This window comes from Idiotropiscis lumnitzeri, chromosome 17 (assembly GCF_059441095.1).
Source record: "Idiotropiscis lumnitzeri isolate Australia: NSW breed Sydney's pygmy pipehorse chromosome 17, RoL_Ilum_1.0, whole genome shotgun sequence".
Lineage (NCBI taxonomy): Eukaryota > Metazoa > Chordata > Actinopteri > Syngnathiformes > Syngnathidae > Idiotropiscis > Idiotropiscis lumnitzeri.
Window position 1 is genome coordinate 11,492,610 of NC_142407.1, and position 14,537 is coordinate 11,507,146.

Genomic DNA, 14,537 nt, shown 5'->3' on the forward strand with positions numbered 1-14,537 from the left:
GTACATGAATGAATAATATTAGTTGCGTAATCCTCCAAGTAACATACCCCCAAAAAAATAAAAAATCAGCCTCTGCTGTTTGGGAGGTCTCAACTCCACTGACAATTATCGTCCAAGTGAAAAGCACTGGAGGGAGTTGTCTTATTGCCGTTAATGAATCGATGGGGAATATGGGATGTGGGATGTGACACTGGTCAGACGGGTTATCAACGTCAACAATATGATTGCGGAACGGAGGGTGTGTCTAGACTGAGGGATGCCCGAGTAAAAGTTCTCAACGAGCCTCACTGTGACAACATGAGGGTTTGCAAAACTCAAACACGGCACAATGTCTATATGCATACACAAAACCAACTCAAATGTTATCGGGCGCAGTCGTGGATGACCGGCAAAAACAGAGCGACGGCTCCTTTTGGACTCAACTTGGGGAAAAGGGCAGCTGCCAGTGCCACTTCATTTGTTTGTGGTCCCTCTCAAGTAAAGGAAACTTAAATCCATCTTGAAAAGTACATTTGCAATAACGATTGAGGAACATTTAGTGTATTTTCCCTCCAACGAAAAGGCGGTTTGGTTCTGAAGAATTTGTATAGAACCCCGACCCAAACCCCATCAAACACCATTAAGATGAACTCAAACAGAGATGAGAAGCCAGCAGGACCTTTCTCAAGTCCAACCCCTGACACCTCACAAAGTCATCCAAAAAATATATTTGCCGATCGCGCAAGCCCACCTGAACGTGCCGTTAGCCTGGTTGCAGCTAAAAGACGACGTGCGGCTTCTGAGGGAGGCGGGGCTTTTGAATATAGACTCCAGGGATGGACTCTTCCGCATCAGGATGTTTGGTTTCGGGTCTTCTCCACAGTTCGGAATTGAATCTGCGGAATCAAACACTTAATGATAATGTGCGGGACATTTGTTGATCAGACAAGAAAAGAAAAAGCACACGAACTGGAAACTGCATATTTATGTGACTTGTCACATTAAGTATAGTTGGCTAAACAGCCCAATGGGAGGGTCACCTGAGGCAAAGTCAATCAGTGTCAATATAGAGTGAGATGTTGCACGTTTCAAGTTATGCTGAAGGAAGTGAGCAGGAAGTGGTAACATGATATCATCAAAACCGCATTTGGTTCCTTGGACAAAAAAAAAAAAAAAACACGAAAAATACCCACTGAAAGATTGAATTGGATCATCTGTGTTACATACTGTGAGGACGAACAAAGTCTCCATGACTGATTCTTTTTTCCACCAACTTTGACAAGGGCTTTATGTACGACTGCCTCTGTAAAAAATAAAATAAAACAGACCATGATTGAGGGAAGCAACAACAATGAAGGCTCACGGTTGAATTCAAGTGAGCAAAAGGTCAGCACTGCAGAAGGGACAAATATACATCAATATTATTACATCGCGTCACATTTTCCTTTTGGCCATGCATGCGCCAACCAAAGCTAGACGGAAGCCAAAAGGTTTGGAGCCAAGTTATCCCGCGCTAACCTGGATTGGCGAGACTGCAGCGGCCGGTGCTGTGCGCGTTGGGATTCCACTGAGAGGGCTTCGAGGCGAGCTGGGAATTTGAACGGTGAGGCCCGGTCCATCTGAGAGACATGAGAGCAGCATTATATACTGAAAGAAAAAAACAACAACTCTCGGTCGTCCACAAAGGATGTGCTGGTGTCGCTCACTCTGTCCACCAGTGTCAGATGACTTCATGAGGGACTTGACAGTCGCTCCAGGCTCCGTGTTGACATTACCATTGGCATCAGTTGGCGGGCTTGGGCTCACACCGCGCCACTTACGGCCGCCATCACAAGCGACGTCATCACCTTGTGACCTGACAGACACAAAGAACACAATTAGTAGCTCATGATGTAAAAATGGCCGCTTCAGACGGATTTTTCAAGCAACTGGTTGAAAGGCGCAAAACAATTCAAGGTCAATTTCCATGGTCGTAACATTGGACTCCATAACATAGTATGACAGAGACACAAAAGCACATAATTGAATTTATTTGTGACTTGTTACGAATGACAAACAACCGTTTTATACAAGCATGTATGCAGTCTTAGTGGTCTTCATGTATGGCTTTATTAAAGACAAAGTGAGCACATGATTATCTACTTTGACTTCTTTCAAAAAGATTTTTTTTTCTCTCAAAAAGCAGATGTTCTAACTTGGCCATGAAAACAACAACAAATGCAGCTATCACAAAATGGCTTGTACACAGAAGAGAATAAATCTGCAAAACTAAAGGGATTTCAAGTACAAGCTGAGATCCTGTCAGCACGTGGTCCCCAGAAGTATCAAACACCCCATTGCCTCATAAAAGACTTCAGTTAATGCTCCGAATTCACACTATGAGTAACAAACCATTCGGTAACAAACAGCACAGTCAAATTGCATGGACCACAAATAAAACAAAAAATAACCCGATTTTTGTTTTTGCTTAAAGACACGAGAAATAACTGAGGTTTGTTGGTCGCTGATTTTTTTGTTCTTTTTTTTTTTACGTACAAATGTAATCACATTTTTGGCAACAGGCAATCCTGGATGTAATTACAGTACATACAGAGCAAATACAAGTAGATCCGCAATGACGTCGTCGGTTCGTCATATGGTGGTACATGGCGCCATCTAACGGCAAAATATGGCATTGCATTCTCTTAGACACGAGACCAACCGCATTGGGCCTCCTTCACCAACGGTTCTAAATACTAAAGAGCACCTTTGTCACACACTCAAGTCCAAATTGTGCACACAAGACGCATACATAAATAAAACATTCCCCAAAAATACCAACAACGTTAAGGGTATTATGATCCATTAAACGTAATAGTGCACGACGTTAAACTGTAATAAAAAACTGTAGGACTTAAAACAAAATAAAATTCCTCATCATTATAAAGGGTTTTAAAATGCAAGAAATCTTCATTAATTCTACTTGGAACTTTCAAGAACATTTCTAAAAATAAATTACAGATCTTTCTTAGGTTGGTGAAACAGGGCCATTGTTTTTCTTCCATCCAACTATTTTACTACACCTCATTGCCTACACCTGAGTTACAAAACAAAACAAAACAAAACAAAAAAAAAAAAAAGAAAAAAAAACAACACCTTTGTTGTTGGTGTTTTTTTTCTATCCAATGGCTGCAATTCTCAGTATAACAGCTAATTTGTCATGGCAATATAATAGCTAATATTTTTCTTTCCAGGTAAAAAAAACACAGTGTGTGAGGACAGGTGCTTACACGTTCAGTTAATTAAAACAGGAAACACTTTGTATGTAACATATACAACAACATAACTTTAAAAGGCACACTTAACTTTGTAAGAAAATATTAATACAAATACTGTAACAAATATCACCAAAGAAAATGGCAATCACGCTACATTCAAACGAATTAAACCAAATACAAAACATAAAAAAAAAACATGTATGCAGGTCCATTTCAAAGACATGTATAAAATGTAAACCACAATATTTAGGCTGCAAAACAGAGCGGACACAGTTGACACTGATGCTTGCTGATTACCATGTTTCCTTTCTAAGTATTAACTTAAGTGCATTAAGATTGCCTCATCTCAACAAGGTGCTGAAATGAACATCGCTAGTGTCCTTCGACTGCTGTCTTGGTATCAAATGTTGCTCCGGGGACAATTCTGAAAACACAAAGACAGCAATCAATATGTTTTTAGTACCTCGGCCTGTATAACTTACGAATGAACATTTTCAAATCAGATTGAAAAAAAAAAAAAAGTCCACCCCATGCATAAACTATTAGGTCGTTAATGAAGTCTGAAATATCCAATGATAAAGATGCTGTAAAATTGAGACAAGTGATGCATTTCCTGAAATATTTATCCAGTCATGCTGTGCACACCAGCCGCTCATGGGAAAAAAAAAAAAAAACTAGAACTTGTTCTAACAAAGAACAGCAGGTGGCACAAGAGACATTCGTTGGAACAGAATGAGGACAAGCGTTGCAAAAAAAAAAATAAATAAAAAAATAAAAAAATAAGCGAGTGGAGCCAGTGGAGTGAAGAACAGGAGTCAAACAAGTTGAAGGTGCGAAACACCTTGACAACAACAGGGAGTTGAGATGTGAGCAGCAGCAGCCAACGAGGAGACGCAAGTGAACGGGGAAGAGAACTCACCTGGACTTTACAAAGTGAGTCTTGTCAAAAGACATCTTTGCGAGGCATCAAAGGGTGCTGCTGGAGGTGGGGAGCGGACGCAGCGTAACAGCTAAACGTGGGGATAGCTGGCTGATTTAGCGGTGGGCTACAACTAGTGGTGTAGTATATCGATAAGGACGACAGGAAATGTCAGGTCATTTTAAAGACAACTGAGAGGTGACACTCAACATTCGTGCAGACATGGATGAAGGAATGCCTTAAAGGGGAAGTCAACCCCAAAAAAGTATTTGCAATTAAATGTTCTATGCGCCTTCACTAGTCTAAACATGACATCCTGATTAATATCGTGTTTGTGGAATATGATTAAAGCAGCTAAATCCACCCGTCTTTAGCCATCTCAAGCGGCGGCCATTTTGTCCGTTTCGTCAACTCAAAATGACATCACCGTTGCTCGGGGCTCAGGTAACGACCAATCACGGCTCACTTGTTTACTGAAGCTGAGTCATGATTGGTCCTGAGCTGAACCCTGAGCAACGGTGATGTCATTTTCAGCTGACAGAAGTGACAAAATGGCCGCCCTCTCCGCAAACGCAATATCAATCAGAATGTCATTTTTCGACTAGTGGGCCTGCGTAAAACTTATTGAAAAGAAAAATGTTTTGGTTGACTTCCCCTTTAATGGTTGTTTACGCAATAACAGGACACACAGATCAACATAACACCACAGCAGCAAGGCTCGGAACAAATGGCCAGAGAAATTATTGAAAGAGGTACAGGGACAAGGTGAGTGTTAAAGCCCTCATTAAGTCACAGTTGCAGTATGTCACGAAAATGAACGCTAATGAGTACTTGGAAATAAAACAAGCACACTGCTGCCAGACGCCAGGAAAAAAAAAGGCACGACCAATAAATCTTATATGCATTAATTTCAAGTTAAATGTTAATCGCAGCATTGTTGGTTGCTGCATCAGTGCAAAAATGCGCAACAGCGTATGCCACCGCAGATGCATTCTCATCTCGTACAAAAAAAAAAAAGGAAGATTCCATGCAAAGTGTTTGTGGATTGTGAGGTTGGCGTGTCTTTGCCTGGCAGTGGTCAGTGCAAAGCGGTTTAAAAGAAATACTAAAATCTGAAATGATTAAATCATGTGAAGATTTAAGCTCAATGTTTAGGCTAAAATTGACATGCGTTGCCTTAACAACCAGACAGGATGCTTGCAATTTTTTTTCATTTCAGGATAGAGGATTGGGGATGCATTCCTACTTGGAATTATTTTAAAAATATGGCACTGCCGCGCAACGAAACAAAGCGACAGCATCCCAATGCTCGTGACTTTTCGAGGACTGTGACTTTTGTACCTGACACCTTGCAGGGCTTCCAGGTCTAAAGAAAGCTTGGCACTTCGGTCCTGCTCCTCCTGCAGCTGCCTTCTGAGTGTACGCAGCTCCTGTTGAGCCTCCACCTTGATGTCATTGGCGACCACCACCGCGGTCTGCAGATCGGCCTGGAACCGACGCCACTCGTCTTTTTCTTCCTAAAAAAAATGAAAAATGAAAAGACATGTCTGCTATAACAAAAATTGAATGAATAAATAAATAAATAAAGAGGAACCAGCGAGTGTCCGAACATATCCCCGAAACACGCTTACCTTCATCCGTCTGCTAAAAACCTTCAGTTGTCGTTCTGCTTCAAACTTCTGCTCCTCTAACTTTTTAACGAGATCTGAAAAGACAAATTAAAAAAATCTTTGAGGACAACTTCTCAAAAGTCTGCGAGACTCAGCGAAAAAAATGGACTTGTTGGTGACAACATTCATCTTTTAATGAAGAGAAAAGTGAATGGAATTTTTTCTTTCTACAACTATTTTAAAAAGGAGAATCTGCCTTTGTTTACAATCTGTCCACCTCATACAATGAAAAAAAGTGCAGGTAAACAGTAAAGGAATACAATGAGTCAATTAAATCGCCAGATTAATAAAGCATGGACTGGTTTCCACAACTATCCATCTTCCATTTTAAGGGGGGGATGGCGTCTAAGAGCTAAATATCAAAGCGAGTAAAACGTACTCTCCAAGTCGAGGGCTGTTTGATTGGTGTGGAGGTTGATGGCCCGCTGCTGCTCCACCTGGTCCTCCAGTTCAAAGATGGTCTCTTTCATGTCTTTCACTTGTTTCTCAGCCAGGATGCCCGCCTCCTCCAAGGCACTCACCCGCTTGGTGAGCTCCTCCTCCCTCATCTCCGCCTTCTTCTGAACCTGCTGACCTTTGACCCCCACCTGAAGGGTTTCAAATAATCAAGCTATATCCAAGCACGATTCATCATCATAGGTTTACACAAGGGGATTCGGGAGGGGGAGGGGGCGGGGCAAGTGAGTGAAAATGCCAAATCACAATCGCCGTTAAATTCTTGGTGATGAAAATGTAGCCGCCTACCTTGGACGTGCTGCTTTGCACGTGCTCGGTCTCATCATGGGCCTGCAGCAGGTCCTGCCTCAACTCTGTCAGCTCCAGCTCCAGTCGGTCTCTCTCAGCGTGGGTCGTCTTGAGCAGGCTTCGCAATCCGGTACCATCGGCGGCACTCTGCATGGCCGTCAGCTCAGCCACTTTTTGCCTCTCGATGTCCACTTGAGCCTTCAGCCTGCTATTTTCCACTCGGAGGCAGTCGGTTGTCGCTTTCTGCGCGTCTGCAGACTGCGTGGCTTCACCTCGGGCTTCCTGCTCGCAGTTCAGTTGGGCTTGCAGCCTGTCCATCTCTTCTCGCAGGCCATGCACCTGGCCCTGCGCCTCCTGGTGCTCCTCCTCGAGAACTCGAAAGCTGCTGGTTAACTGCTGCTGGATGTTCACCAGCTTCTCCCGTTCGAATCGCGAGCTCTCCACCAGCTCGGCGTACCTTTGCTCGAGTTCGACAAGTCGAGGGCCTTGACTCCTGAACTCGTCCTCCCTCTGGGCCTGCTCCTGGAGTCGGCTCGTCAGCGCCTCGTTCTTCTGGGAGAGCAGCTCGAAACGTTCCCTCTGCTGCTGGAGCGAGGTCTGCAGGAGGCGCTTCTCCTCAGCCAGACGCTCGTTGTCAGCCGTGACTTCTTGGACCACTTGCTGCTGGTCAGCGAGCTCCTGCAAAGTGGCCTGCAGCTCTTCCGCAGTGCTGTGCTGGTTTTCCTCCAGCTTGTGTATCTGTTCCGTGAGACTGCGGACAGACGCATCATGTCCACCGGCAGCGGCTTCACTACTGACATTGCTGCAAATGGATTCCGAACGCGGGATCTTCTCAAACTCCGACGAGTCGGGTGAAGGCGAGTCGGATGTTTTAACGAGAGCGGCAGTTGGGCCGGCATCTGACGGCAGGCCATTCGGAGCGCCGCCGGACAAAGGTAAAGTCTCAAAACAGATAAGCCTTCGCTTGAGGGCTTGGTTTTCCTCTCGGAGATTTGCTAGCTCTCGCTGAAACGTTGCGTTCTTTTCCCTCAGCTCCTTAACCAGTCCGAGCACCTCTGAGAGCTTTCCCTCTTGTTCCGCAGACAGATCTTGAGATGTTACCGAGACGGGTGACGGCAGCGGGGACGAAGTGGAGGCGTTACTTTTGCAGCGTTGCAAGTCGATGCGGAGATTGCTGATCTCCAAATCTTTTGCCTTGGCTTCAGCCAACAGCTCTTTAATCTGACATTCTAGGAGGCTCCTTTCCTGGCTTTCTGCTTCACCACGACACTTTGTTGAACTGCGCGTTTGCTTTGCCAGGGTCGAGAGACTCGACGTGCTGGCACTGGACACGATCCTTTTCGTGGAAGAGCTCCTCAAGTGGTCGCGTAGGGAAATGCGCTCTCTGGTTATTGAAGATGGGATTTCTCTTGGGGCCGGGATGCCAGACTTCTTCGTTGCTTGACAACCTGAGACACACGTCAAAGGGATTGAGGGAAGTAATAATGCTTCGAACCAAATGAGCATCGGGAGGGGAAAAAAAAAAAAGGATGCGGCAGGTTATAAGAGATTAATAAAGTATTGCCCAAAAGAAAATCCCGTACATTCAGATTTTAACACGTTGGTAAATCAGGCTTTGAATTTACGATGGACTAAAACAGGATTATGGAAGATTAAATATATCAGAGCCACATTACAAGCGGTTGTTTACATTCTGTCAATGAAACAAACTGAAAAGAAAGTGGGTCACATTTGTGTGCCCTTTTCAAGACATTGTTTGGCGTTTTTGACAATGCGGCATCTGCCTGGCATTGTCTCACTCTCGCTCCGTGTTCATTCATCATGACGCTGGAGCGTCACTGTGACATTTCAAAAGCCACTAATGTGGGTCACAAGCACAAGCCTATTCCAGACTCGGAATTGCCACAAGTATTTTATTGTACGTTTCCAGCTCATCAACAAACAGCCACGCCGACATGCGGGGGTGACTCGGCTCAGTTAATTCATGCGCTCTCATCTGCATCAGTTCAACAAAACCCACATGGCAGAGAAAAGACACACGTGTTGCCGAGGAAAGGACGGACAGTCTAAGACTTCAAAAATAACAAACAACTACCTTTAGTTTTGGGAGAGTAGATTTCAAAAGTGTGTGCTTTGAAGGACCTCGCCGCAATTTGGCACAGATTATATTTTACTGAATGAACTGTGGCAGAAACTGGCAATCGCATTTTACATTCCCAGCGCGTGCTGCTGGCTTGGAAAGAATGAAAGGTTCTTTTAGTAACATTTTAGGGACTTTACGTTATGACGATTTCAAGCTCGAGCAAGAAACAACTTCGGCGTGAGACAATTAAGGACACGTCACTTTGATGCCGCGCAGATTATTTTTGCAATTGTGCACTTTGGTTCGTGGAGGCATTTCAGCAGACATCCTCGAAGAAAACTTGAATTCAAGATTGATAGAATGAGGACAAAGTGCAACAATCGGTCACTGAGGATCTACGGACAGATTTGAACATATAGCCTGTAAATGTTGCACACGATCAGACAAAATATGAAATTCAGTTCGATTTCATGGCAACTTGCCATTTTGTCGTGCTACACAGACAAAGAGGTTCTTGTGTAAAGGAGAGTGCGGACGGTCTGATGTGTTTCTAGTGAGTTCTCATATCTCTATGGTGGCTGATAAGCGCAAAAAAAAAAAAAAAAAATGCAAAACACTTTTATATTGCATAAAACAGATTAATATTCCAGGGGGGAAATCACATTAACTGCAATAATAATTTCTTATGAAAAATGCATGAGAAAGGATATTTTCAATGTACATTAAAATTCTCAAGGCAGCGTCTATGTCAAAATTATTAGCAGTAAAAATTAAAACTCCCTCCTGAGGACCAGAGTCAGCAGTTGACACAGGTCGTCAATTGGGTGTCCTCCTGAGGGAATAAATATTCTGCTGTGAAAAAAGGAAGATCATATTTTGACATTTGACCTCTCATTCCAAACTGCTTGTTTTTGCAGCACAAAAATGAAGAGAACTGGAACAGCTGGCACATGTCGCTTGGCTCATCACTTTGAAAAAGCTGGATGGCATAATGGCAGAAAAAAAAAAATTGGCCAAAAGCATCCGTTTTTTTCAAAGCGATAACTTCCATTTGATTGTGGATGAAAGGCCAAAATTAATTAATTAAAAAAAAAAAAAGAAAAAGATGTGGCAGCTAAATTGAATGGAAAGTACAAATGAGGTAACTTCCTGAGTGCCCGGGCAATCGCAGGTTGGTCAAAGTTGCTTCCTCTTGAACGTGAGCCTTTTTCCTTTTCCATTGGAAACATTCTCTCGGTTGTGCCACTGAGACAAAGCAAATCCAAATGCCCATCAAGACAAACCCTACAGTGTCACCGCACCACAGCACAGCATTGTCCTGTAATCTTTGTCATAATTTTGTCAACAGGAAGTTAATGGAAATGTCCAAACGGAAAATATTTCAAGACTTCTGGGAAGGGGACAAACGTCAACGAACATCTGTTGGAGAGGAGAGAGCAAATCCAAACTGAGAATAAAGCAATGCTTTCCCACATAATTCACCCAAAATGGACGCCAGGGTAGAATTGATCACCTGAGCACAGGTGTCTTCAATCCTGTTCCTTGAGTTGATACAAATTATATCTGATTAGGTGTGTTGCAGCAGGGAGAGATGGAAAACAGGCAGGAACAGGATTGAAGACGTATAATTATTCTCTTTTAGATTTGAATCCATGATGGGAATTTATTTATTTCGAACAAATTTAAAGGGGAGTGAAAAGCATCCAGTCGTGTGTGCTGTGCATGAACTAACTTTGCAAATAAAAAAATGGCACAATTATAATGTCATTTCAGACAGTCAAGATACATGAGTGGCCCTTGTCACGAAACCATTTACGAGTAGAAAAATAACGACTGTAGCTTTACCATTGCCAAAACTGGTATGATAAAAAGAAAAAAAAAATAACAATAATGAAATTTCAATGACAACATGATGAAAATCCTTACTGGAAGAAACGCTACAGAAACCACACGTGTGAAATTTCCATTTTTGACCATGAGAAAGTCGGGACAATCGAGTTGGCCGCACGCGACAAATATGTTTGAAACTTTTCTTTTTTTCCTCACTCATACGAGTACAAGAGACCGAATAGCAGCCCTGAAAATAGACACGCTGTTATTGGACTATAATTTTGTGTCAATTCATCAACAGCTGACAGCATGCGGACGGCAGTCTACGGTCCGGGCCACAGTGTTGGTTATCGAGAGGAGAGACGGAAAGGCTCTGTGTTGCAGCCGTCGTTGCAGACTGGTGGCGAGTCTGAACATTGCACAACACAACTTAACCCTCAGACGTTCACTTCACAAAGAGCAGCATCCATCAAATTTGAATCCATTTTCGTCTCCTATGACAATTGTCGATACACACGACCTCCGATACCAGCCGCCAAGTGTCAGAAAGTGGTGCGATGCTGGGTTGTGGGAACATGCTTTATTTCCGCCATGCTACAATAAAGTGTAATTACACATCCACTCCAGTAGTTGGCAGTGGCGCTCTCGTTGCCCATTTTGCGCAGCAAATATTAACTCTACGGTGTAGGTTTGTTTTGAGATTATTTATAGTTGAGGTGGAGAGTGGGTGGTGGGTGGTGGGTGGTGTCTAACAGAAAATAATTGAGAAGCACTGATTTATGTGTTTGAACAAACACTGCCTTTCAATCGGAGCATTTGTCGCCCATCTTAAAAAAAAATGCATTGCAAAATAACCTCCTACAGCTCAACCCACTGCTGTCCAAAAAAAATATTTCCGAGCGCGTATGTGCGCGCACGTGTGTGTGTGTGTGTGTGTACGACTACAATACCGCAAACATCTAGCAAGTGGGTTGCATTTTTGTTGGCATTTGTGGGTTTTTGATATTTCTAGAGAGGAAAAAAAGACAATCGGCGAGTTCCACTATATTTTAAGCTTATTTTTACACTTGCGATGAGCTTTAACTTGCTACCTTTGAAATAGAAATCGGGCACAGGCGCATTTTGCTCAGGGCAGTGGAGAGATGAGAGAATGACGATCCTCCAACAGCTTCCCTCACTGACAGACAAAGCGTGTACTCCTTCTTCTGCTCTCTACTTCCAATGACCATCCTCAAACGGATCTCGGCTAACTGAACGCGGCTACGAAACAGGCAAAGTGTAATCATGTTTGATGCCATAGGAAGACCTTACAACGAACGGCTTCGATAGCTCCGGGGCATTTCTACCCGTGCTCGTCAGTCAAAACTTGTCTTTCAGACATGCAGTAACACATGACACACAAGTTAGTCAGCCCATCTATGATCACCAAAACAAAGTAGTCGCACTAAGGTGTGGCAGACAAAAGGTACAATTCAAGCAGACCTGTGTCGGTTTCCTCCTGTCTCCCCGCTTGGTTCCCCATGTCGGTCCAATCTGCGACTCCCCAACTCCACACCGTGAAGACAAATCCAACAATTTGTGGCTGCGGGGGAGTGATGTATGCGTGTCAGCGTGGTCGCATTTGTTCAGCATCCACAATCGCCACCGCTCAGTCACAGCGAAGGAGGGACAGAAGGAACGTGAAATCCTTCCTATTCTTCTTGCGATCCTTCCCGGTCGGGACTGTGCCAAGGCGTGAGCGCGGATGTGTTGCTGAGGCAGACTACGTGTCCTGACAGCGAGTGTGAGTGTGTCGAATCACGAGAGTGTGCATATCCTCCACAAGGGTGACAGCACGCTATGCTGGCAGGCGGGTATGCGGGCAGCATCGTATGCACATCATTACTGCTGCGATAACAACTGGATCAGGGGGCGTGGCTTCGCATATTCACACACAAACACACTCTCTCTCGCTTTCTCACACACGCACACACATGCAGAATTCCACGCCACCTCCTGCCGGGCAGTACTAGAACGATGGCCACCGTTCCCCACTTTGTGTATGCTGAGCTAAGCAGCCATGTGAGGACCTGCTGGGAAAGCCGAAGGGTTGTATAATTTGACATTTCCTCATTTATAATTAGCTTTTTTTTTGGAAACAAATTTGCAGTCACATTTTTTTTTTTTAATTAGAACAATGAGGCACAACCAAATGATATTATTAACCAAAAGATCACAGTGACTTGTCCAACAGCAGCAGTCTCGATAATACAGCAAGTTTGAAGTCAAATTGTTATTTTTGCTTCACGTGGATTTGAATTATAAATGACTGTGGTTGCTTTTCCTTCCCACACGCGCTTGGACAGTCAACCTCAGTGTTGCTTCCAAGCCTATTCATAAGTCCTCGGAACGTTACGTAAAGTCTGATTTCCATCTGCCTCTCTTAATATGCCGCTTTCGCCCACACTTAGATGAGCACATCCAACCTTGGTAAACAAACATATCCCTAATCCTGCTAAGAATGTTCTCCTGACCGCAGGAGATCCATCTCCGCGGGGACAAACAGGCCTCGCTCAAGATGTGCTAAAACATTCCCTTTCTGCCATGCCTCAGGGTCACAAGTGTCGGCGGCGGCATTAAGACGACGCACAAAATTAGAGCAGCAGTGGAGGAATTAAAGTTCATCTTCTGGTGATATTTGTGCTATGTTAAATATATCAAGCACAACCACCGACTATCTTTTTTTTTTTATTAACTATCTTTAATTAATATCTTTTTAGTGCTTGTGTCAGTGTGTGTCGGTCATGGATGGGTGCGCATGCAGCCTGAGTCATCCCAGTGGACTGAGGTGCACGTGAATAATTCATCCGGCAGATATGATGTCCTCGAGAACCATATTGACATGGAGCATGTCTGGCATCTCAGAATTGGTTAAAAAGAAAAAAAAGAAATGCATAAATAAATACACCCCAGGTCAATAATATTTGTCTCTCTACTTGTCTTTTGGTTTTATTGCAATTACAATTAATGCAATTAAAATATTTTCACAAAATTTAAGTTTGATTCAAGAATGATTAATACACACTGTCCATTCAAATGTCTTTGAGCGTACGGGATATTTGTTATTTATAGAGCGGGACAGTCTATGACCTTCTCTTGCACACTCGTCCTCCAATGAAAACTTAACTGAATTATGGATGAGGCATCTTAAATAAGTCATCAGAAACCTATTGTCTGACAGCATGCTCGACTTGGTTAAGTGGCAAGTCTGAAGCCATTAAGAAAAATAACAGATTGGAAATCCTGCTGCGGGTCGGGTCACCTGAGAAGCTTATTCACATTTGTGGTGTTAATCTCATCGCCAGTAGAACATTCTGGATGTCGAAAATCAAATGTTATGCGGGTAATGTAGAGCTAGGAAATTGTTGTGCCTTGATGTGTTTTAGGAAGCTTTAATAATTTGATCATCCTCAGGCCTGTTGGACAAAACTTGAATCACAAGCGGGAGCGGGTATTAATGTGACACAACATGGCAGGCCAGGTCATTTTCGAAGAGTCATTTTTATATCGTGGTGCTGAGATATCTTTGCTGACGTTATCATGTGGTCAGAATCTAAAATCCACCTCCAAGAGCAATAACAATATTCCTTTTTTTATAATAAAAAAATATTTTGTGAGATTCTTGGCTGCTTACCAGAAATTGGTTCACAAAACTAGGCCAGCGTGAGTATCCGAGAGTGATGAATTTATAATGCACATTTGAGTAAAAAAAAAAAAAAAAATAGCAGGGCAAAATAACCTTTTTATAATTAGCAAAGATTCAGTGTTTTATTTTTTTTTAATTTTTCTCAGAAACGCAAGCTTTACTTGGCCGTGGTTTTTCATCTCGTTTGAAGTCTTAACCCAATTATAATTTACCTCAGCAAAACAGCCCCAGAAGGAAGAACTGCACTGGAGCTTAGAATGAACCACCAAAAGCAAAATCAGAAACGAGGAGAGTGTTCCAAATGACGGATGTGAGGAACTATAACAGGCATTATACATAATCATATGAAAACTATCAATCTGAAATAAAA

General features: G+C 43.1%; 1 protein-coding gene across 3 annotated transcripts in view; it reads right to left on the reverse strand.

Annotated features, from left to right (window-relative positions):
* specc1 (sperm antigen with calponin homology and coiled-coil domains 1) overlaps positions 1-14,537 on the reverse strand; it is a 34,445-nt gene that overhangs the window by 9,914 nt on the left and 9,994 nt on the right. For 2 of the 3 annotated variants that reach the window (XM_088279173.1, XM_088279172.1), the window contains 8 exons: positions 6,570-8,017; positions 6,205-6,412; positions 5,787-5,860; positions 5,497-5,672; positions 1,686-1,834; positions 1,498-1,598; positions 1,207-1,282; positions 731-875 (listed from right to left, as the gene is read on the reverse strand). In XM_088279173.1, coding sequence (XP_088135299.1) covers positions 731-875; positions 1,207-1,282; positions 1,498-1,598; positions 1,686-1,834; positions 5,497-5,672; positions 5,787-5,860; positions 6,205-6,412; positions 6,570-8,017 — 2,377 coding nt within the window. Of the gene's footprint in view, positions 1-730; positions 876-1,206; positions 1,283-1,497; positions 1,599-1,685; positions 1,835-5,496; positions 5,673-5,786; positions 5,861-6,204; positions 6,413-6,569; positions 8,018-11,964; positions 12,381-14,537 lie in introns of those variants that run through there. The other variant, XM_088279174.1, reaches the window with a different exon arrangement.